The sequence below is a fragment of the Anser brachyrhynchus genome, assembly GCF_964034855.1.
Source record: "Anser brachyrhynchus genome assembly, chromosome: 2".
Lineage (NCBI taxonomy): Eukaryota > Metazoa > Chordata > Aves > Anseriformes > Anatidae > Anser > Anser brachyrhynchus.
Window position 1 is genome coordinate 112,401,687 of NC_137695.1, and position 25,191 is coordinate 112,426,877.

Genomic DNA, 25,191 nt, shown 5'->3' on the forward strand with positions numbered 1-25,191 from the left:
TAAATGACACTGTTATTTAAGTCTCTAATTAACAAAAGCTTCCAATTAAGACGTCTTAACAGACTGCCTCTGTCTCTCCTTGAAGGCCTGTGCTTTTGCTACTGCAGAGCTCTGTTGTAAATACAGAGCCCTAAGCCCTTGCAGTCAGCAGCAATATGATTTGGGTGAATTAATTCTCTTTGGTTTTGCAACCGCTTATTTGGATTCACCTGTGAGCCATTTCATTTTAGCCTATCCTCCTGCTAGTAGCTTTGCCTCTTCTAGAGTCCTTGGTGAATTATTTATTGTGTGTTTTTTTGTTTGGTTTTGCTTTGTTTTTTCCTTGTTATTTTTGCCCCCCTCCCCTCTTCTTCCTTTTTGTCCCTCATAAAATTAGTGGAGTAGCCTGGAAAACGTGGTCTCACTGAAATCTCTATAAATGCATTATGGCTTTGTAATGAACTCTTACCGTGCTTTTTGCCTCCTACCATTTTCTTTGTGGTTTCTTCATTTAAAAAGTTCAGCATCTTTCTCCAATGATGTAAGGAAATTTAGGGCACAGTGGCCCTGTCTTCTGTAAATGTGTCTGCACTTTCTAAAAATACAGTAAATGGATGTCCCTGGCAAAAGGAATTGCTTTATGTTTAAAAGGGATATGCCCATGATGCAATGTTACGGCTTCACTCAAGGCATTGAGACTGCAAGGCATAAGCATAAACCTCCTTTGTGTAGCTGGCCCAGACATCCCAAAATTGCAAGAGGCTGGTCAGTGCCAGAGCTGCAGTGAAGCGTCCTCCGAGTATAAAGAACTGCAAGCGAATATAACTAATCAGTCTTTATTTCTCTCTCAATTTGGAGGATCCTTTGTAGCAATGAAACCAAGCTCCGACCTGTTGTTGGTATCATAACCTCTCTCCTGGTTTGCAGCTGATAGCATTCAATTATTTTTTTCATTTTTCCAACACAGTTCTGTCATAACTTGGCCCCTCAACCAATTGCTGTGGTTCCTACAGGTGGTTCTGAACGTGAAGCATACATGAGATGCTCCATGAGATGCAGTTTCTTTGCGAAGATGTCACTTGCTCATTGATAAAGATTGAGCGTTATTACACGGGATAAAAAGTCAGTTGGTTGGCATCATGATCTTTTTGTCTCTGTTCAGTTACATTTAGACTTGGAACAGCAACAGATTTCTGTATTGTGCATGAGCCTATGTCTAAGATCCCTGTCACAGAAGGACTGTGTGCTGGTAAGAATGAATAATTACATGCACAGGAAGCTCAGTGCTTCATAAATTCGTATGAAAGACAGCTGTCACTATCAGAGTTTCAGTCCTGAAAGAACTTTTCAGATCTGGTTTTTGAGGCTTGAAGCGATAACAAAGAAAATACTTTCCAAGTATACTGAAATAAATGGCTCTGTGTCCAGCTCCTGCAGACAGTTTCAGTTAACAATGTGTTCATAATGGAATGAGCTGTCTGGATGTCATCCTGGGCAAGAGGCTCTAGGTCCTCCTGCCTGAGCAGGGGGTTGGACCAGGTGGCCTCCAGAGGTCCCTTCCAACCCCAACCACCCTGTGGTTCTGAGCCAAGATCCATCACTCTGAGATACTACTTTGGACAGAAGATTTACGCTGTTAGGTGTAAATGGCACCTGCCATAAATCTTAATTCTAGATCCTTCTGATTATTTTCTGATGAGAAAATCTGTCTGGATCCTGCACACCTCGAGGGTTAGTAATAAACAGTCACCAATTCTTCCAGCTAAGGCAAAGGTATCAACCGATAAAATTTACCTCAGAGCAAAGGTGTCAAGTGAGTAATAAAGTTCTAACTGCTCACTTAAATCAAAGGTAATGACGTACCCCTGGGGACAGAGTAACCTAGTACAAAGGAAGCTAAAGGCACTCTGGGCAGTTCTCCAGGAAAATACATAGGCATGATCCAAAGTTCAGTGGCTTAATGGAAGGATCTAACCACTTCACAGGACTTTGGCTCATACACTTTATTAAAACACGCCGAAAACCCTAAATACAGTTTATAAAATTGTGCTCTTAAGTTATTGCCAAGTTTTACAGAGAATTTTTATTGCAGATAAAAAGTTATGTAATAAAGGGCAGGACACGGTCTCCAGAAAACCTGAGATAACCCTTTTTACATAAATATACGTAAATGTAAACTTTGGACAAATACAAGCAGTATTTGCAGCAGCAGGAATGGAAAGAAGGAGGCCAAGGAAAGAGTCTGTTGTGACTGACGAATACTAGGGGTGAGGGTGGCACTCATGGGTGGTCTGAGAACATCAGCAGTGAGCCAAATCCTCTGAACGCCCACAGAGCCCACCTGGCCTCCGTCCTCTCCTGTGCTCCATCTACATCAAGCAACCGCGTGGGTCCCACTATGCCTTTACCAGACTCAAAGAAAAGGAAAAAACCTTCTGGGAATTTCCTTACCCCTGCATGCAAAAGAGTAGGTCCACATTTTGAACATAGGCGCGGTAAGCGGTGAGGTTGCTGTAACTTTATATTGCCACGTTAAAGGAAGGAAATGTGCCTGCTGCCGAGCCGCTTGAGAAGATGTGATCACTGAATCCACGTATGTTGCATTTATCATGAAAGATAAAATGAGTCAACATGACGTATACACTCAGAGCAAATCTAATTCAAAACAGCGCAGAAACACTGATGATCATCATCGTTATTTCATTAAACGGGAGTGAATAAGTTAAATCTTCCAAAGACTGAATGCCATTGAACAGAACAAAGGCCAGGTGCGTGATTGGTATAAATCAACATCGCTTTATTGTTCCCTGATTACAGCTGATAGGAGAAAAGCCGTAGTCTTGTTTGTCTAACCTATTGTTTTCAGATGTTGGGAACACCATGTGTAGATCCTACGGAAAGCAGTTTGCTACAAAGAGTCCCATGAAGAATACTTCAATTCACTGTCTATGAAAAAAAATAAATATTTTCTATCAGTAGGAAAAAGAACTTGTGAAGAACTCACGCCATCCTAGAGGGTGGGTGCAAAGAAGAAGACTTCACAGCTAAAGGAGGAAAGGTAAGTGAGGAAAATTAAGCCTTAAGTCTGCTAGGAGAGGACTTACCCCTGCCCAGGGGAATGTCTGCAGGAGAGAAGCTACCTACGAACTGCAATACTTATTAGCTTCACTGGACAATTTCGGGCTGTGTGGTGGCAGCAAGGAGTCCAGCTGCTGCTCCCTTCCAACCCGAGGCTCAGTGCTGCCCTGCCAGGCAGCAGACGTCCTCCCTGTGAACCTACAAATCTCTGCACGGGGAACTCAGAAAAACGGTAGGACAGGCCTAGCCTATGGCAGGAAGGAAAACAGCACGAAGCTGCCACTCCTAGCCCCTTTTATTTCGCTCTCTGGCCCTTTTCCTTTTGTTTGTTGTACGTTGTATTATGGAAGGGAACATCTGGACTCTCGCAACAGCAGCTGAAATTTGCATGCATATAGCAGATAATTAAACACGTGTCTATCTGCAGCTGCAAACAGCAATTAGTCATAAGAGAGCTTTTCACACCCCTTCGTGCCTTTTCTTCTGTTTCCCCCCGAGTGCCCTCTCGAGCACACATCTCTGAGAGGCACTGAGAGCTTTACGCTTGTGAAGGCAGTTGTATGGCTGAGCTAAAACCCCGTAGCACAACGGTGACCAGGATGAACCTCCTCTGAGACACCACCTTCTAGTAGGAACTACTTTCTGTGTAAGATGCGGTACAAGCAACCGGACACCCAGGTCTGCCTCCCAACTTAGCTGGGGCTAAGCTGGTTTTGTTCCTAGTTGCCCCTTTCAGCTCTGAGGAAACCCAAAGTCATTTCTGACTGCTGACAGCTTCTCTGTCTTGACCGTTGCCAAGGCAAAAACTGAGATCTCTACTCCCTTCAGCTGTGGAGAAGCTTATGCTAGCCCTAGAGCTTCCACTCCAGACCTATGAAAGGCATATTTTAAAACTATCACATCGAGTAAATACATATATCCTGTGTCTGTTTGATCAATCATGAAAGTCCCCTAGCAACAGGGCCGTGGGCAGCATATTGTCACCTAGCGGAGGTGTCCTCGTTTCTCTTGTAACAGAGTCAAGTTCTCTAGACAGGTAAAACAGATGCTGCTCAGGGGATACCAAGAGATACAGCTTAGAGTCAAACTTCTAGTTCAAGGAAAACCAAAGACTGCATTGCACGTTCCTGGATTTTACCCTCTGGCATCATATCTTTGAATTTATCTGTATGCTAAAACAGAATACAGTAAGAGGGCACGCACAAGTAGGAGAAGAAAGGGCTGGAGCGTGATCAAAGGGATGGACCACTGTGCCTTGAGCAATGATTAGATGTGGAATGGCTTCGTAACCTGGACAACAGTGATTATTCCATGTGGCCCTTTGCATTTGCTACCTGATCAAGGCTTTTGTTGAAGTGGGCGTCTCACACCTACATGATGATCCTGCTGGAGGATTCCTGTACGTGTTTGAAGTGATATTCTTGGGTAACATTTCCATGGATTTACTTGTGTGTGTTAATAGTAAGAAGGCATTCCCAGCTTTGATAAATTCACGCTACATAAAGTATAAATTCATACTATAAAAAAAAACAAAAACCAACCTGCAGCTTCAGGAACTTATTAAGGCCCAAGAGACCTGGCTGAAAACAAGTTTGCTTTTCATATAGATTAAATGAAGTCTCCCATGTTTCAGTGGGGAATGCTAATATAGTTTTTTTTGTGAATGGCCTATAACAGCAACGCACAGAACCAGCCTGGCTGGCACCACCAAGCACTGTCACATGCACCTGCAATTCAGGCATAGCTATGCTTATGGGAGCACATTCCACCACCAAATCCAGAGAAAAATGTTAAGGCTTTTACTGTTAGCATAGGTGAACTCATTATTTTTGATTTGGGGTCCACAGAAAGTTCAATGATATTTGATTTTAAGCAAATGAAATGGCCTGACATGGACTTGTGGGTATGTGAGACTGTCCAGTAGCATTGGGACTTGCTATGTAACATCTGCCTAAATTATTAAGACCCATAACATTTGTTACCATAACAGTAACATTTATGGTTACTCATCTCACAACTCCAGCTACGTAAAAGTTGGATATCTACTCTAAACTCTATAATCAGCCTACTCTAGGCTTTCTATAACCAGGGAAGGGGGGTTAGTTATTCCCTAACAGAAGCACACCCATACACCATCCTGACCATAAGATGTAAGAGGACATAGCAGCAGCCAACTCAGCTCCCAGTTCCCAAGGCGCCATCTGGAATAGCAGCAAGAAACCCACTGAACAAATTCCCTGAAGATGGATGCAGCACTTGATTACAGTCCTAAGGAATAATTAGACTGCCTTACGACCTAGCTATACAAAAAAGCCATCATATAGAGTTGTCAACAGGCCTCATTAAAAAAGAGGAACAAGCCAGAGGGAATTACCTCCTGCTTCCAACTATAGGGAAGAAGTGTCGTGATAACTGCTTTTGTCACTCATCCTTTTCAGAACTGAGTTACCCAGATATAGTGTGGTTAGCTCCTGGCATCTCCGCATTACGATACTGTGACTCATCGTGATGATAGTACGGCGCTTGGATCCATGACAGTAGATCTGCCAGCATCTCTCCACCTTCTTAGTTTTCAGTGTCTTGGTGGTAACTAGAAGAAATCTCTGTTGAACTTGCTGTTTTCGTGATGAGCCAGGCACAGTGGTGGATTCATATGCATCTTATCACTTTCTACCTTACACCAAAGAAATTAACATATATGAACTGTTTTGGTTTTTTTTGTTTGTTCGTCTTTCTCTGCTCTTTAATTGATTTGAAGCTTGGGAACATAAGGAGAAGATGTAGGTTGAACCCCAAGTGAAAGGCATATAAAATAAGGATGCAAGACGGAACGCATATTTATGTGTATTTACAATCCTCAAAAAATAGGTAAGTGAAACAGTTAATAAAATAAAAGGAATGGAAGGAAAAAGAGAGGAGCTCTTGGTAGATGAACTGCAGCAGGAGAAAAAAAGCATTGGAGAAAAATGCTAATGGAATGAAAAATGGGAGAGTGCACTGAGAAAATAAAAGATGATTTCTCCTTGTGCTATGTCTGGAAGAGGAACTCCGAAAAAAATGGCCTGCAGTAAAAGCATAGCTTTTCTCACTGTATTATCCTGTTATTGCTGTGCATAACTCATAATGGCTGAAATTATGCAACTCAATTGAAGATGCTTACGTGATACGTAGCTCTCAGCTTCACAAAACACTGTTGGAAGAACAATAAATATTGAGTCAATACAGAAAAATTCACCCGATGTGTGGTTTTAAAAGGCACGGTGCTGTTTAAGGGCAGAAATCCTTTCAGAATCCAAACACACTTAAAAAAAAAAAAAGGAGAGGAGGTCTATTAGATTTGTCATCCTGCAGTTATTGCCATAAGAACTTTGATGCATGGTACGATTTGTAAGTCACTCCTGTGATTATCGTTAGATGCACATAGAATCTTGGTTTGCCATTTCCCTTTATCTGCAATGCAGCGTTTCACTCGTTGGGCAAATGCTGTCTGTCACGTCTGATAGCGGGAACAAGTTCTGATAGGCACTGTTCAGGAGAACGTTTAATCCTCAAGAGCATTTCTTAATTCACATACCTTGACTGCCAAGTGCCCAGATAGAAACATGCTACAAAACAGCTGGACAGTTTGCGTTCCAAAAAAATGGCATAGGTTTTCAGAAGTGGAAGAGTGGGAAAACCTAATGCTGTGCATTATTATTATTATTTTAGAGAACACAACCTTAGTCAACTGTATGCTGCTGCTTATTTCATGAAGTACTAGGAGGTAACACATACATTCTTGGTTCTGCTTAATTTCATTTTGGAGCTGTTAATTCACATTCTAGCCAGTCAAACATCAGCTTCCAGTTTCTTAAATTGGATTTTAAATTAAAGTCATCAAATTACAAATACATATTTTTAACGCCTGCTTTATGTAGTTTTACACATCAAAACGTGAAGAATGTTGTATGGATTTCACCAGACACTTCTGACTATAGAACAACTACTAGAATAAAGATGATATGAGCATGTGGATCTGTCTAGCTGTTGCCTCTAGATAATCCTGTAGCCTGAGTGAATATAAATATACGTAAGGCTTGAATACACACTTAATAGAAGATGATCCCTTCAAGTTTATACAGATAGACATGACTTTCCTCACATCCTCTCAATTAAATGGTACAATTAATTATATTGCTTAGAGAGCAGCAAAAGCATTCAGACCAAAGCACAAGTTTCACAGATGAAAAGCTAGTATCCAGAAATAAAAACTTTGGTATCTGGGGTAGCATCTGTCTCTCAATATGCTTTTTAGGCGTCTTTTCTGCCTTATGATATATGCTGCAGATCATACTGCTACTTTTAAAAGCCACTTGCCATGTCTGTGTGTGCAAGCCTCAGAGAAGAGTTTTGTAAAGAACAGAGCACTATGTTCCAGGAGACAGCATTAAACTCCGAAAACATAAGGAACTGAAATAATCAGGGACAGAGATATCGGTAGCTAACACAGTGTATATGCAGGGGAAGAAGCTCACCATCTTTGTAGGCATATACACTGCTGACAGGGCTGCTCAAATGAAAATAATCTGTGTGGTCTATTCCAGTTATAGAAAGTCAAGATGCGTTAGTCTGAGGTGGTTGTAGACTGCTGAATGCCTTGGTGTAGCATAGCCACCAATGTCGATGCACAGACAGGTGCAAATTTATTGTACACCTACAAACCTACATCAACAAGAAACTGTGAAAGTGGGACAAGAAGGACATCTGTGTGGAAATCTACTGCTTGCAACTCTTAGTAATGCCAGGAGACTCGTGGTTCTGCCACAGCTGATCCGAGCCTTCCTCTCCTTCCCAAGTTGAGCTCTTGGTGCCTTTCACAGCCAAACGGCAGCCCTTCTCTCTTTCATGCCTCCCTTTCTCTTCACTTCAAGCACTGGTCATTGCAGTTGTGACTACCTTTCAACAAAAAGACCCAGACAATTACCCTGGACATAGGAAGTAGCAAACTGCCTACATAAACCTGTGCTTTGTGTCACAAAAATCCTGTCATCAATGGGGTTTACTGATTTTTTTTTGTCACTAGAATTTTTAACAAAATATTTCCTGCTTTCAGAAAGATGAGGTACAAGGAGTGCAGATTTCAAAACTGAAGGACAAACCCTAAGACCAACATGGCCAAAATAAAACCTCTGTAATCCAACAGTGGCCAATCTATTTTTGTAGAGGAATAAGCTAGTGAAAAATGTTAAGATGCTGAATATAAAATACATACAATGCCAAAAGTTCCAAATGAAAGTAGAAAAGCAAGAATGTTGCTGACAAGAAATCTTTACATAATCTCATTTCAAGCTGCATTATGCATCAAGCTGCATGACACCCGCAAGAAAATATTTACTGCTAAACTAGTGAAAGGAAAATAGACCTTAGCAAGATATTCTATTTATTCCATTCTAACCATTTTAGAATACACCAGCCTACAAGGGTTTCTGATTATTTTAAGTTACAAGGACTTGGGGGGGTGTGGGGGGCACTAACACAAAGGGTGTCTACTAAAGCTGTTATGTTTGCCACAGGGTATCTGTGGCCTTGCTGACTGCTCACTGTTCATCATAAGCTTGAAAGTACAAAGGCACATCCTCAGTAACTGGGCAAGTGGTTTGTTCATCAATATTATACACATAGTTAGAAGTGTATATGCGTATACAGATGAATATATAGAGATAAATCCTTCTCAAATGCATCAGGTCTTTAAAATGGCTTCATGCGCACACCAAAAAAAAAAAGGAGAAAAAAAAAAAGAGGAAAACTGGAGGGAACCTCCAAAGCAGCTCAGCAAAAGTATTTGAGGTTTAAAATATATGGCCTGCTTCTGAAAGGTCAAAGTGAATGGGGTTGATGGGTTGTTATTTGTTCTACAATGTGAGATACTAAGAGGGACCCAACCAAGACCCCATAGTATAAAAACAAGTGTATTATGTGGGACAAATAGCGTTTATATATTCCAGTTTGGGCAAGACAGCCCACCTCAGTCCCTCACACACGAAGCCATAGAGCTCACCGGTTTCAATTTGCTGTTATCCCTCTCTTTCTGTAACTAAGATATAATCATTTTCACTGCTCACTGAAACAAGAACAAGAAGGAAATTTAATTTGCAGACTCTCCATAGTGAAAATATTTTAAGGACATTTAGGCAAAGATTTGTCTGTTTTGATCCAGAGGAATTCATTCTGACTCCCCAGAAAGGACTGGACTAGAACTAGCTCAGTTCTGGCAATCACTTTGTGCTTTGCATTTCACGCTCACTGGCCATACAATTAGGTTAAGCACGTATTTTTGCAATCAAACGTAACTCTGACCTCTGTAAGAAATTATTCTTCTAAAAGTAAAACATTCTAAATTGGCTCTTAAAAATTCAAGTAGGATGATGATTATTTTGTGTGGAAGCTTTTCCAATTAATTTTCATTGAACAGGCCAGCATGTGGCTGCCGCCTGAGCAGAGCAGCTGCTAGTCTCTAATAGTTTTGCATTGCTTTGTTTTCTCTGAAACTTTGTGTGCATATGTTTGGCCATTAGCAAGTTCTGAAGAAAAAAAACAACGAAAAAAAACCACAACAAACCACCACCATCACCAAAGTGCCGTGTCATTTAGCATGCTTTATATAGCAAAAATTACACACCTTCATATGCCTGAGTAAAAATAACTGTGTCTCTGCACATGAATTCATCCCATTATGTGACTGACTGTATGCTGGGTCCAGAGCAATTATATGTGTAGATAAAACCAAATGTTATTAAATATAACCAAAATATTTTAAAAAGCCATCAGGAGAGATCAGCACCATGTAAGAATGCTTAGAAATTGTTTTACTTTCTCTGTCTCACCTTTCACTTTCCTTTTAGACTTTACAGGAACTTCACCTGCTCTGCCCCAGCCATCCCCATGGTTTGTCTGTGCAGAAAGACCACAGTTACAGACTAGAAATACTGAGGAAACAGAAAAAAGCAGCCGCAAATGAATGCTCAAGAGACCAGGACAGAGGAATCAATCCCTTTCAAACTGATAGCTCTCCATACAGGAAATGCTACCTGTGAAAAATCAGCAAAGAAAACAGAAAGCTTGTGAGAGGAAGGAGAGGTAGCTTCTGAACTGAAGTCCACTGCCACAAGTGGGGGTTATTCTTCTAACTGTTATTACTGTAAAGCTCTTTAATCAGAGGAAACAGTCAAAAGACTCAGTTTCAGTACCCTTGGAAGACTTTGGATGAAGAGGCTGATGAGATGTGTTTTGTTTTACCAAGACACGTATGCACAGTCCCTGTCTATTGACAGAAGAGGATAGTTATTTCAACGCACGTGCCTGTCCTTAGGCAGGGTGTAGCCCTTAAAATGACAATGCATATTAATAGGAAAATGTGAAAAGCCAGCTCTGAAGATTAGCTTAGCTCTGTAATATCGCTTAGTTGCTGTGCCATATGGAAAATGCATGATGATAACAGATGTAGAGCTCACCATTCATTAATATTTAAGTGATAAGACAGAATAGGCAGGCACCTTCATTGTTGCAAGAGTCAGTGGTAAATTACGAGGCACAAAGCCCAAGAATAAGTGGCTTTAGCTACTTATAATGTACATTTCCTTACAAATATACTTGTGAACTTAGACATTTTTTTCCTTCAAAATACAATATATTCAAGAAGGGAGGATACTTACATTTATGCATTCACTTGCTGTTACTGGCAGTCACTGACACAGGTCCCTCTGACAGCTGGTGAGGAACAGAGAGCTCTATCCTGGATTCTTACACCCCTGCATAACATACAATGGGGCTGCACCTGGTATTTAACCAGAATGGCAAATCCGTGAAAGGAATTCAAAATTACAACACCTGACTCTGCAGGCTTATATCCGAAATTGGAAAAATGTGGGAGACATTGTCATGATCTTTATTGGTGTTTCCAAATACAGTCAGGCTTTCTGCAACACAGGAAAGAAAGTTAATTCAATTCTGAAGGACTTTACTACTTCTTACCTAAATGAGGAGTGACTAACTTAATTGCTGGTGATCAAATATTCTAAATGCACTGCTGAAATTTCATCTCCATCCTAAGAAGTGTAAATTGCTCCAGGCTTATTGAGGTGATACAGGACAGAGGTAGAATTTTGGAACAAAATAGGTAAAAAGAAACCCATCAAAATCAGATTTAGTGCACTCTAAGGCAGAAGCAAGGATTTAGATTGCCTCATCCAGACACAGCAGAGAAGGACCCTGGGACAACTAGAACCTAATTTAGAGAGTAACGAAAGGATACTCAAATAAATATGAATATAGGTCTTTTCTTGTTTTTATTTCCTTCTCTCCAATGCTTTAGCTAAATCACTACGCTTTAAATATATATATATATATTCTCTCCTGTTATCATTTTTACCATTCTCCGTAGCTCAAGGGGGTTATAGTAGGGCTAAATTCCAATTAGACTTACAGAGGAAAATTACCAATGAAAAAGAACTATTGACTCAGGGACTTTGTGAGGATGACAACTGCAGGACTTCTCTCTCTCAGAAGCACAAAGGCAGGGCAGAAGCTTGGAAAGCTTGTCAAAGGGAAGAACAATTCAGTATTCAAAGGTACAGACTATATTGAATAGGACAGCAGTGTCCTGCAAAGCAGGTATAAAAACACCACCATTCTGTCTCTCTTATAGGATGTGAATATTGTAGCCACTTTGTCTTTTATCGCTTTAACAACTGCTGGGAAACCACAATAGAGTCTTGGAAATTTTAGGCCCTTTGATTTATTTAAATTCCAATTCTTGTTCCCCATCGGTAACTTACTTTACTGTCCTTGAGTTAGTTAATTACAAACCGGTTTCCTCAATTTCTTTTCAGAAGAAAGATAATAGTAGCATGATAGTGTGCTCTCAGGAATTAAAACAAATATAACAAGAAAGGTGTCTAGAGTGTTGGTGTGCCGAGAACCATACTAGCGCAGATTAGCCATTACAAGTCATTCACGTAGCTCTGTTCACTTTGTTTCCTCACTCCCCGACCATATTTAGTAGGCTGAATCAGCAGTACCACATCCTCCATGTAAATCAAACTAAGAGTGACCCATCACAAGACCTCATCTGCCCTTACGTGCAGGCAGGGAAACTTACAGCCCTGCTGATTTCTGATCGAGTTCTTCAGAAAGAATGCAGTTCTGATGCAGCGCATGACAATATGGGCACTGTAAAACTGCTGCTGCTAAGCTGTTGGAGGCAAACTGCAGGTGTCATGCTGCTTCATTATTGGTGTTTAAATGTGTTATTTTCCTGCTTGAGCAGCTGAAGTGCAGATTTGCTCTGCCAAGTTTTTTCCACAGATTTATAGCCGTGTTTCTGGAGACTTGATTTAGCTATTCGCGTCTTGTGTTTCAAAATTAATAACTAGCTATGGGAGAGTTGTAAAAGCATTTGTTACAGAAAACAGATTATCAGTGCCAGCCCTGAGCAGAGCCTGGAGAAAAAGGGTGCTAGAAAGAAGACCTCAAAGAATTCTACCTCCTTATATACGGGGCCAAAAAGCTGTAGAGAGCACACAGCCCTGCTACACTATTATCCCACCACAGGGGCTAGGAAACAGAGTTTAGCTTTGGAAAAGGAGTAGGTGTTTCACAAAGGACTTGGCTCTTCGCTGCTCCTTAGAAATGGTACTCAGAGGTAGGAGTTTGCCTTCTCTGTCCCTAGTTCTCAGGGAATCCATGATTCATTGCCTCTTGATCAAATTGGTTACATATGGCTAAGGGAAATTGTAATATAAACCACTTCACCATGAACTCCTGCCCACAGAAACCTGCATGGGTGATAAAAAAAAATAAAAATAAAAAATTATTGCTCTAAGGTTATCTGGAATGCAGTGTCCTGAACACAACTGAAACAGAATAAAGGCGGTGCTACTGCAAGCTGCAACTTCCTTTTTGCGAGGCTGTTTGAATTTGTGGAGTCCAACTTTCACATGTAAAGCAGTGAGTACGTTGGAGAACATGTAGTTCCGTCTGCACTGACTTCCTAAAAGTCCCTAAAGACTCACAGACTGCAGATCATGCTGTTTTGGAGATGTGCACTGTAACAGAAGGCACGTTCTCTTTAAACATCCACCTGAGTATCAAGCTTTGCTCGGTAAGACAGAGGGACTGGGAATCAGCAAAAACATCTGATCCATACCTGACAGATTTCAGAAGGCTCCCAGCATCAGACAATCCTTGCTTTTCAGAGCGTTGTTTCAAGATGTTTTTGGTACAGAGTATTTCCCTAGGTGGTGGTAGCTATTCCTGTAGGACATATACAACGGAAATATTGCTCCTTGATTCACAGGAAGACGGATGTTTTTTTCTAGACAGGGAAGAGGGGCTGGTTCTAAAAGTAGACTGTGGTCCCATTCTTTTATATATCAGTGACGGGGAAAAAAAAAAAAAAGTGATCCTTAAATTTTCACCAGAGCAGCTGTAGCACTGCCCTAGCTGGCAGGAAACAAGACCAGGCTGTAATAGCCTTTGTCTATACCCAAATTTAAGCACAACAAATAAAACCTCTTCCTGCAAAGGCGTGTGTGTGTGTTTAAACATTGTGGGTGTATTTTCAGTCTACAATACTTGGCTGTTTGGAGTCAGAATGGGTACATTTATGCAAGTGTACTTTCTCATATATCCAGCATTTGGAACAAGAAGCAAGACCAAGCTGTATCTGAACAGGACTTGGAAAATACTGTCTGTTTCACAGACAAATTCACCTTACAGCTAATAGAGGTGTTGAGGGGTAGGAAGTAACCACAGGGTTTTAGACCCATCTGGGCTCGCACTGGGAAAGTCACAAAGTCCCTGTTCTAGAAATGAGCTGCTCCAGTCTCTGCAGGAGTGAGCTCTGCCACCAGCTAAGACCGACAGCGAAAAAACAATTTTAATTTTTATTTATTATTTTTTTTTTCTGCAAAGGAAAAGGCACATCAGCAGAGAAAGAAAAGAAACAGCGGGCTTTGTGAGCAGCCCAGTCGCTTGGCTGCCGGGAGGGAGGGAGGGCAGCGGGCAACCACCCGCGCTGCACACACCGGTGTGGTGAGTTGAAATGACGTAAGACCCCACGCAGACTGAGGAGAAAAGAAACAAAAAAAAAATAAAAAATAAAAATGAAAATAGTAACAATCAGAGCTTGAAGTACTAGCTCCCATCCCGCCCCGCGCATGCGTGGCCGCCTCAGCGCCTGCGCCGCTGCTGAGGGACGGCGGGCGGGCGGGCGGCTGTGGGGACGGGGCCCGGCCGCGGGCACCCGGCGCCTCCGTTGTACCCCTGAGGGGCAGGGGGGAGCCGCTTCCTCCTCCTCCTCCTCCTCCTCCTCCTCCTCCTCCTCCTCCTCCTCGTCGCCATGGCCGGCTCGGAGCAGCCCCCGCCGCCGCGGCGGGAGGACGGGGACGCGCCGCTGCCCGTGGAGGACGCGGAGCTGGCGCTGGCCGGCATCAACCTGCTGCTGAACAACGGCTTCCGCGAGTCCGACCGCCTCTTCAAGAAGCACCGGTAGGGGCGGCGGGCACCTGCCGCCGGCTGCCATCTTCTGCCCGCCCGGCGGGGCAGGGGCGGGCGGGAGGGGCGCTGACGGGGGTTGGGGCTGCCGTGCCAGGTCGTGGTGTCATTGCGTTCAGGCTGTGGGGTGCCTTCGTGATCCCTCCCAGCACGGAGCTGTCGCCCTGTGTAGGAGCGGCGTTGGCGCGGCCCCGTCGGTCGGTCCTAAAAACGCTGCCTCGGTTTGTGCCCGAGAAGGGCTAACGCCTTCCTTGGGCTGCGGTCGGTGCGCATCTGGTCTAAATAGTTCATGTGCACCGTGCTGCTCTTGTCTGGGTGATGGTTAATAAAACCTGACTTAAAAGATCTCCTTGTAGGTAGTGCCGCACTTTAGTACTAAAATGTTGTTCGCTAAAGGCAAAGCTTGCTGCCAAAGGATGTTTGGAGAGGGGGGGCGAGGCTTGCGAATTACGAAAATGTCCCTTAGTAATAGTGGAATAGTGACATCCCCGCGTAGCTGCCGCAGTCGATGCCCTGCGTTTCATCCCGTGCCCGGTACGCACCGCTGCGTGACGAACCGCTGCGTGGAGCCAGCTGCAGCGTGGCAGGTGGCAGGCGAGCAAGGTCCCAGGTTTACGTTCCTCGTGTCCCTGACACACGGCACGTGTTCGTGTGAAGCTATACACCGTGCGAGTTATTTATTTCTCGGGTCTGTTGGTATCGTCGGTCGTTCTTAGGTATACAAGGAATAACCCCCCCCCCCCCTTTTTTTTTTATGGTTCCAGTTAAGGCACACTTGGTGGGGTTTCTTCCTCTCCCATTTTGTGATTGAGCCGTGGCTGTCTCACCGACGTGAATCTGGAATTAGCCTAGGACTTCTAAATATGTGATGCTCTTATATTGCACGGTGATGCCAGGGAGTAAAATTGTTCAGATTCCTGTTTTCAAAGTGCAGTTTAGTTCTCCCTGCGGAGGAAGAATGAATATCCTCTGCAAATTGTCCCTTTGCTTGCCTGTAAGGTTTGCTACTATAGATTTTACTTCAGTGCAGAAACTTTTTTTTTTTTTTCAGGTCCGGACTTCTCTTTGTTTGATTTTTATCCAGAGGTGCCTTTAGGTTCAGTGTACTGTTTGATCTTGGCCTTTAAATGCTACCCACGAAGAGTAAATAGGAATTCTTTCGTAAGATTAAATGGTTTTATGATTCATAAATTAATAATCACTGCCTTGGTTTTTAAATGACTGTGAAAATCTCTAGCCCTGCCTGCCTTATCCTAAAATTTGTAGTAGGGATCCACTTACTGAGACCTAGCAGGCCTTTATTGTATGCTACAACTTCATGGACAGGTAGGAAAGAAAATGCAGCAAAGTGAGCTTAATTTCCTGTAAATTCAGATTTTGGTGACGTGGGGAAGTTCACTTTTGTCAACAGCTTTCAGTCCAATACTTGATTTTGGATGCAGGTTTAAGTCCTTGTAGGACTTAAGTAATACTGTTGCATGTTTATTTGCGTATGCCCTAAAGTGAGTATGGTTTTGTTGGTGTGTGCTTGAAATTATGAAATAGAACCCATTGTAAATGGGACTAGTAGGCTGAATGAGCAGCTTTTGGGAGCTCTCCGTAGTTTAGTATGAGTGACTGTCATTTGCAGCATTAGAGCTCAAAGCTGTGTGAGGGAATGCAGCTTTTTGAGCTTAACTCAACGTGCGTGTTGCGTGTTTTTCTAGTGACCTTTGTTATTGAAAGCGTTAATTACAGACTACTGTCTTTGCAGACAGTTTAGCTCCATTTCAGAAGGTTAACAGTTATCAAATGACTCTTAGACATGAAGGGATGAGTGGAAAAAAAATCTTTCGGAAACTCTTCAAGAACCTACAAGGTTATTTATTTGGAAACTCAATTACACAGCAAAACTTCAGTTCCGTTAGCCACATCATTTGAACAGTTAAAATCGTTCCCTAGAAACTACTATTTTTTGCTTCTGCTTTTTATTACTTATTTCACTATTACTTTTGTTACTCCTTCACTTGCCACCTGAATGATCTTGTGAAAAATCAATTCAAATCGATGCTGCCGTGGGACAGTGGACAGACAACCTTGAAGAGCCTAAGGAGAGCTGTTCCAGAGCGGGCTAAATCTGGTTTCTTTGCTCCTCTACGTTTTCAGATCTTCCAAAAAGCTGTCCAAGCCCCAAATCTGAAAACTTGTTGTAATGCAGGCCTTGAGACAGCAAACGTTGAAATTGCAGCTGTTTTTTTTTTGTTTGTTTTACCGCAACGTTAAAGTCATGCCTTTGGAGAGTGGTGGTACTGTGAATTGTTTGTTTACAGAATCATTGTTTCTGTGTCATGCAGAGGCATAGTTAAGAAAATATTTTGGTTTTTGGTGTTTACAGCTGATATGTATCGATTTAGAAACTAAAGAAGATGAACGTGTCTCTTGTGTCGGATGCAACATGTTGGTGTGAGCTGCATTGATGGCCACTGCAAAGCAGTTAATCTTTTCTCAGGAGTAGCTTGTGACTTTTTTTTTTTGTTGAATTATCCCTGACAGAAAGTAACGGGGTTTGAAAAATCACCTGCAAGTACCATCAGCATCTGCACAAGGTTTTTTGTGAGTTGTTTGCAGGAAATCTAGATTCCCCACCTGCTAGTAGCGAGAACCATCTGAACGTCAGTCAAAAGTAAACATATTTTCATAAACCCGCAACGGACAGCACTGCTGCCTTCAGTGCTCGCAGCTTTGTCAGGTCACCGCAGTGCCAACTCATAGCTGAAGCCGCCGGGTATTAATCTTTCTATTCAATTTCTATTCAGTTTGGACAGTACTGATGGCATCCGAGTTCTGATTGGGTTAAACTTGAGCCTGTGAAAGTCGCAAGAGACGTGGAGGTTGACCAAGGACGAAGCCACTGGGGATGGAGCCCACAGTCAGCCCGTGGGATCGTGTTGTGGTGGGCCGCGATGGCGAGAAAGCTGGCAGGGGATTTTCTTTCTGCTTTCTGGCTTTGTGGATTCCTCAACGCTTAAGAAAGGAAGAAACTGTCAAAAAGCATTTATTTTTGCTGATTCTTCACTTTTTAAGTGCGTTTGCAATTCAAAAATGGTTTAAAAACTTCCTTCAGCGAAGAGGAGAGAGGATTGTGTCAAATATAATCAGAAGCTTTTTAGCTGGATGTTGACTCACAGCGTAAAGCGTAAGATTAGCGATATTATAAATCCAGCAGCCTTCTGTCTCCGACTGCAGAGCCTTTTGTCTTCTTGCATGAGCGACTCTTACTTCTGAGAAGGCTTAAGAAAACTTTCAGCCTGTGTGTAAATAGAAAGGGAAATGGTGTGAGATGGATAAGTGTATGATAAGGTCTTCTCAGAGGAAGAAAATAAGGACAGTGTAAAGGAAACACGAGTCTAAGATGAAATGCTTTCAGGTTTAAAGAATGGGATTGGTGTAGGAAAATACACTTTATGACCTGTTGTGGTAAAGGAGAACACGAAGAAAAACGGAAGGAATGAAATAGAAAATGAGAGAAATACTTAGTCCATGTATTTTGAAAACCTGATTTAAGATGATGTTTTATGGTCTGCTTATTGACAGACACACAAACTTCAGCAATGACCAGAAATTCCATTGTGAGAGGTGCTTGAAACTAATATTACCGAGGTAAAACATGTGGCTCAAAATAGTTTTGATCCGAATACAAGAAGAGACAAGAGATGAAAACAGATAACGGAAATACAAGGTGCCGTTAAGCCAGCACTGATCAGCAGGTAGGTTATGGGGTAGCCGTTGTTGAAACGTGTGTTTGTGGAGCCCAGCAAAGGAGCCTGAAGGGCAAAAGTGGAATGAGCCTGTGGAGGTTTCAGCAGCTTCTCTAAAGATAAGGGCGGGCGCTGAGGTCGGTCAGTAGAGGAAGGATGATGGCATCTTGACTGACAACACGAAAACAAGTCACGAGTGCCCTGATAGCAACCCCGGGAGCTGTCGTTTGTGAGGGTGACAGAGGCAGGGCTCTGTGGGGCAGCCATTTTCAGCAACATCTGTATGTGTAGTAAATGTGTACCTTAACGAGGTAAGGTGCCATTTCTTGGGGTCAGACAGAGCGCGTTGTAGTAAACAAGGGGCACAAAACTAGGGTTGGTTTTCTCATTTTGTGGTTAGGTTAGAAAAACCTTCGTGTTCTGCATTTTAAACCTGCAGACGTGGATGCATAGAGATGACCACATTGAATGTGACAGTTCTGTGGCCTTCAGAGTGGCAACGGGTGTTGTTGCCAAAACACGTGGTAAACAGGGTGGAGGGAGGGAAAGAGGCCCGTTTGCCTTACAGAGCAAAAGCTGGTGGCTTGGAGTTCATGGGAAGACGACAGAAAGCTAAACGGAAATCTGGGTGCATAACTCAGGCATTGGAAGGCAGAGCTGGTGGAGACTGCAGAAGAGGTGTAGTAGGTGGATCTTATTTTAAAACCCAAGACAGTAACTTTGCAAAAGATGGGCAGCACAAGGAATTTTCGCTCTTGCTAGTATAACCGCTCTTTGGTCTGCTGTCCTGATAAATTATTTCAGGCTCTTGTGATGGGTCGGATCAGAGACGCTAAGAAGTGATGTGACTGATGTCACTTAAGCTGCTGTAGTTTGTCCTGGAAAGGAATTCGGGTCAAGTTGGTTGAACCTACCTGGTGGAAAAAGGTTTTGAAGTCTATAATTCTTACAGATTAAGCACGTGTAGTTGGACAGTTGGTACAAACAAGTTGATAAAACTAGCTTGTCTCTCAGCTCTGTAACTACTTTTCAAAGCAAATGTGGAATTTTAAAATTCTTCTCATAATTCCCAGTGATTAAATGTTTGTGTACATCCAGGCTTAACAGCCTGAGTTAGAGCAAAACAGCAACCCATTAATTTCCAGAATGACAAAAGAAATTAGGTGGAAAAAAATGGATAGGACAGGGCCACAGGTTTATTCTTTTTGTATTCCTGAATTTCTCTTTTGGTTGGATATTTCTAGTGAAAGTAGAAATATATCTTTAGAGCTCATTTAAAATTTGGAAAAAAAAAAAGTTATCCTAATAATGAAATGCAAGCTAAACCTAAATATGACGTTTGCAGTTCTCAACGTATCTTAATGCTGTAATTCTTTCATGCCCCTTATGTTGCATTAGCTATTTCACATGCCGGTGTTGGCTGAAATGTTTTCTTGTATAAAGATCTATCCTCTGTAGTCTCACAAATTATTTTTTGAATCTCTTCTAAAATAATCTTTGGTATAATGACCAGGAGATTTGTATGTTTTTGCAGTGAATTCCTTACCTTTTTGCGTATGCTGTGCTTCTGCTTGTTTTAAAATATTCATTAGCTGCTTCTATATTTATCTGTGAACTTGCATGATTCTTAATTTTTCATTATGCTTTACTCTCCCACTTTGGAAGAAAACGATTTGTTTTGTTCCATCTTAAGCATCCCCATCTGAATAATAACTGGATTTCTTAACGGATCGTGGCTGAAGTAGCAGTGCCTAGAAAAGCCAGGGGTTATGCTGGTGGGTGAATTATAGTATATTACTTAAATACAAACCTGAGCTAGACTATAGTAGCTTTGGAAGCTGATATATTCTGAAGTGAAATATTATCATGGAAATAGATGTAGAAAAAAAGAAAATACTGGGAAATAATTGATTTTTCTTTTGATGTTCCTCAATTCTGATTTTTTTTTTTTATACAGCCCTCTTTTATCATTTATCTCAGTCTTATTAAACAGAGGCTTAACACTTCTGAATGTTGTCATCGTGCGTGAAAAAAGGGGCATGGTGAACACCTTTCTTCTGAAAGTGAATTGTCATCTTGGGTGATCTTAAAGATAGGCCATGAAATGAGGTGACTGACTTGAGATTTGTTGGGAGAAGCAATGTCTCATATAACAACACTTTATATAGCTGGAAAAAAGATCTACTTCAGCAAACTTAGGTTTTGCTATCCATGCCAACTTGATTTTGTATCTAGCAGCTTTTATTGTGATATCCTGTGAAAACAGTGTTAATAGCACACACTTTTTAATTATAAAAGTATCTTCTGAGCCCTAGTCTGATGGGTGAAGTTCAAACATTATTTTACAAAATGCATCTGGAGAGAATAAGGGTGATGAAATATTCAGAGATATTTCTGGATTTCTGTAGTAAGTCACATTTTGCTTCTAATTTTTATTTCAATGTAAAAAAAAAAAAGTTATAGTATCTGTTGAATTATCTGCTCAAAAAGTACATCCAGGCTGTGGCCCCTTCTCTCTTCATTTGCCACTCCTTTCTGTGTAGAAAATTCAGTAATTTTCCAAGTATGGTAACACATGGAGGAAGGAAAAAGGGATGTTGTTGTGGTATTGATGTTGATACCTCTTTATTCTAAAGGAAAAACTGTAATTGTTAGCATTCACAGGAAGCAAAGGTGGGAATTTTGCCATAATACCAATGCTTACAACCAAAACGGTGATAAACAGCAATAAAAGAACATACTTTTCATTTGATCAGCATCTGCTGAAGTATCACAACGTACCAAACGCCCAGCATCAGTATATTATCTTAATTATTTCTTTGCATGACTGTACTTTTTTATCCCTGCTACTGAATGCACTTGTGGGATTTAAGGAAACAATAACTCCTCAGTGCTGAAACGGTGTTTTCTCTTTATCTGGTATTATTAGCTTTATATTCACCTCATAAATTACACAGACTTGATCTTCCCAGCACTTATGCTTTGAAAAGAGATGGTGGGTATAAGTAGCTTACTTCAGCCCTTTAAAAATGCTTGGGTACTTCAGCTCTTCGGAAGCTGGAGAAAAGGGATAGGTTACTTTCGATATTTAGAGTATTTAATATTATGTCTTGGTTTGTTTGTTTGTTTTTTTGAGTAGCATCTATCTTAACCCTGAAGTGTGATGAAGGTGAATTTTTCTTGAATTAGTAGTTAGTAAATTAAAGTCGGTTTTGCTCATTGCGATTTATTTGGTTAATTCACAGAGCAACTACACGTTTTGTCATCAGAAGAACAGCCATGACATGTTTAAGTTACATAATGTCATTTAAATGTTCAGGGAAAATAATGATCATGTCCAATTCAGTGACAGACATCATTAAGATTTTATGATGCTCAAATGTCAGTGAAGTGGGTGCGTAGCTACAAAGGCCAATATTGCATTTGCAAACGCCGTGTTGAAACAAACGGTCGCGAAGTATTTAACCAGGTGCCAAAGCAAAGCTAGGTGGTGGATATAAGCACAACTGGTTTCAGAAGCAAAGTGTTTGCCCTGCACAGGTGGCTCCTGAGCAAACACTTGTATGCTGGCACAGGTCAAGAACAAAAGTGTTGTGGCAGTGGGGGATTTCATATTTTAAGGTCTTAGTGGTTTGGAGTTTCTCCTACTGCTGCTTATCACATTTATGCTGAAGTTATTGAGAACAGTACTTTGGCAAAGTGGAGGTACAAGCCTTGAGCTTAAATGCTGTTCCCAATTGGGGTGAATTGAAATACTTGTTAACCTCAGTTGGGACCCCCAAAATTTGTACTGTGGCATGTAAGATGCTTTGAAATAGTTTGAGAAGGTCATTGAAAGGTGCTTTGAGGTAGATGGAGAATCACAGAGTAGCTGGGGTTGGCAGGGACCTCTGGAGGTCATCTCGTCCAACTCCCCTGCTCAGGCAGGGCCACTGGTTGCCCAGGACCATGTCCAGATGAATTTTGAAGATCTCCAAGGAGGAGACTCCACAGCCTCCCAGGAGAACCTGTGCCAGTGCTTGGTTGCCCACACAGTGAAGTGCTTCCTGATGTTCAGAGGGAGCCTCCTGTGTTCCAGTTTTTGTGTCCGTTGCCTCATGTCCTGGCACTGGGCACCGCTCAGTCCTCTTCTCTCCTCCCTTTAGGTATTTATGCACACTGGTAAGATCCTCCTGAGCCTCTCTTCTCCAGGCTGAATGGTCCCAGCTGTCTCAAAGGAGAGATGCCCCAGTCCTTTGGTCATCTTAGTGACCCTTTGCTGACTTCTCTCCCATATGTCCAGGCCTCTCCTGTACTGGGGAGCCCAGCACTGGACCCAGCACTCCAGAGGTGGCCTCACCAGTGCTGAGCAGAGGGGAAGGATCACCACCTTGCTGGCAATGCTCTGCCTAATGCAGCCCAGGTTACCAGGCCTTCTTTGCTGCAAGGGCACACTGCTGGCTCATGTTGAACTTGGTGTCCACCAGGACCCCCAGGTCCTGTTCTGCAGAGCTGCTTCCCAGCTGGGTGCCCTCAGCATGTCCCGGTGCCTGGGGCTGTTCCTGCCCAGCTGCAGGACCCTGCGCTTCCCCTTGTTGAACTGCAGGAGTACGATGCAAAGCTCATTTTGGGGACTGACCTGTGTTACATGCATGGATTTGTGAGAGAGAATGTAGTTCGGTGGTGTCAGTACGGGACTCGATGCCGGTTTTTTCTTTGTCTTTGAGCTACTTAAAAGTCTTGAGACGTTTCTTCACTTGATGGAGGTTATTGCTGCAAAGTGGGGAAGACAACTTGAGTAGTGCGATGTCCCAGCTTTTGTTTGTATCCAGTTCTGTAACCCAGTCAGTGTCAGTATGGCTGATGTTTTGCTGTTAGTGTTATCTCAAGTGCTTCCTCTTTTAAATCTTAACAACTTCGGGGTTTTGGCAAAAGATGTAAAATCGTGTCTGATGCTGAAAGTCACTGCAGCATGCAATGATAAAGATTTTGAGCTGAGGGTCATTTTCTTGGAAGCGTGCGTTTCTCAGAAACTTATTTTCATCATGAGTCATGTGTTGGTGGTTGCTGTGGCTGTAGGGTGCCATTACAAACTCGTTCCTAACCTCCAAGGAGAAGATAATCCTAAGCTGTTGAAGAATTTATTGTTCAAAAAAATACTTGTGAAGATTAAGCGCTAAGCACAGTTGTTGAAAACGGCCTTAAGGTGCTGAATTAACATTCCCAAATGATTTTGCATGAAGCTGCGACTACGGTTTCTACCCAGTGGCTGGGCAGGAATATGGCAGAAGCACTGGGGAAGAGTTGTAAATGAGGTGAGCTGTGAGCATCGAAGTGCCAGGGGCAAAGCAGTTCTGAAAAAAAATATGTTGAAAAGACAAATATTTATTCGGAGAAAAACTTCTCAGTTTTACTTAAGGATACTTGAAAATTTCTCTTCTAAGTATTTTTTTATTAATTGCTACAAACGCGTCAGTATCTTTTGTAATTTTGGAAAAGCAGTTGACTCAACTGTAACTAGCCATCAGACCACTGTAGTGTTAAAATACACCAAAAATAAATTATAAAGGCTTTCAAAATGTGTATTTAAATATTGATGCCCTCACGTATACATATGCACTCGAAAGAACAGGTTCTTAAGTCCTGAAGGAAAATGATTTTTTTCGAAATGTTTGATCGGTATGCCTGAAGTAGTGTATATATCGAGCTGCTGAATAAGAGATCACGCTGCTTCATTCTCCAGTATCTTACTGTTTGTTCTGTTTTAATGGCTTTGCCCCTAAATATGGCCCTTGTTCACACTGCTCTGTTTGACGGTATCGCTCCCATGGATAGGGAATCACTTTACGTCTAAAACTGTTTTATTTCAAGCTTTTAAAGCTTCAGTAACTATTTCTGCAACAGAAGGATCTGTGTTTATAAATATTCATAGAAAATGAATAATGGTCTAGAATTTAAAATATTTTCACAGGCAACAATTTTACTATTTGGTCTATAATTCCACAGTGTTTAATTTTCATTTATGATTTGCTGGAAAGATTCGTATATGCCTTGCCAAGTCCTAAGGAATGTGTGGAGGCTACTTTCTTCTGAGAGCCAAATGTGTGTTGCTGAGTATATCTGATCGGCTTCTGCGTGCTTTAGAAGAAGAAAAAAAAAAAAGTAAACAAACCCTCAAAGCCTTGGTCTTGCTGTACAAAGTTTTATTAAGAGTGTAAAACCAATTTTACAGGTAGTTTTTCTCCAGGTGTTCAGCTGCTTGGATTTGAATTGCTCCATTTGAATGACCTCCCTAGAGCCATGCCTAATAGCAAAGGCAAATTTTCAGTGTGGATGCAAGCTTAATATTCGAGCAGTGCATTCCAAGGATTTTAATGAAAAGTGCAAACCTAATTAACTATTTATGTCACGCGTTTTTCTTTTATTTTCCCCTCTTTTTGGAAGGCTGTTGTGGTTGACTGCTTTTAATTCATTCTGATAAACAATCTGGAAAGAATCCTGTTCTGAATGGTTTTCAGTATGAAATATTCATTGTCTACAGATGCTGAATAAGGACTCTGACATCTCCTTCTAATAATAATAATAATAAATATATGGATGTATATGTAGACATATATACAGAAACCAGGCTTGCCTTCTTGCTTGCCTCCCCAGAACTGCTTTCTCTCCATATGTGCAGGTCTAAGGAAGCTCAAAAATGAAACAATTGGTTTATTTTTGAGTTTTCATGGAAGTGTGATGTAAGTGTGGCTTTGTACATCAGGACACAGGCGTACAAATGTCTTGTGATGATCCTTTCGGCAGCTCTAGGTGCGTGGTGTTGAAGATGCAGGAGCTGTGTCCTGGAGGATCGGTGCCCTACAGCAGAGGGATGGGGCTGAGCGTC

The 25,191-nt window shown here is 41.9% G+C and overlaps 1 protein-coding gene and 1 long non-coding RNA gene across 3 annotated transcripts in view; one reads left to right on the plus strand and one right to left on the minus strand.

The window, feature by feature from the left end:
- Positions 1-1,768: 1,768 nt before the first annotated feature.
- LOC308190331 lies at positions 1,769-11,298 on the minus strand. The gene is made up of 3 exons (XR_013947082.1): positions 10,749-11,298; positions 9,921-9,987; positions 1,769-7,992 (listed from the first exon to the last, which is right to left on the minus strand). It is a non-coding gene; the product is annotated as an uncharacterized lncRNA (long non-coding RNA).
- A 2,511-nt stretch (positions 11,299-13,809) lies between these two features.
- TTC39C (tetratricopeptide repeat domain 39C) overlaps positions 13,810-25,191 on the plus strand; it is a 40,327-nt gene continuing 28,945 nt past the window's right edge. The window contains exon 1 of one of the 2 annotated variants that reach the window (XM_080581600.1): positions 13,810-14,583. In XM_080581600.1, coding sequence (XP_080437726.1) covers positions 14,435-14,583 — 149 coding nt within the window. In that variant the 5' untranslated portion in view covers positions 13,810-14,434. Of the gene's footprint in view, positions 14,584-18,196; positions 18,336-25,191 lie in introns of those variants that run through there. The other variant, XM_080581601.1, reaches the window with a different exon arrangement.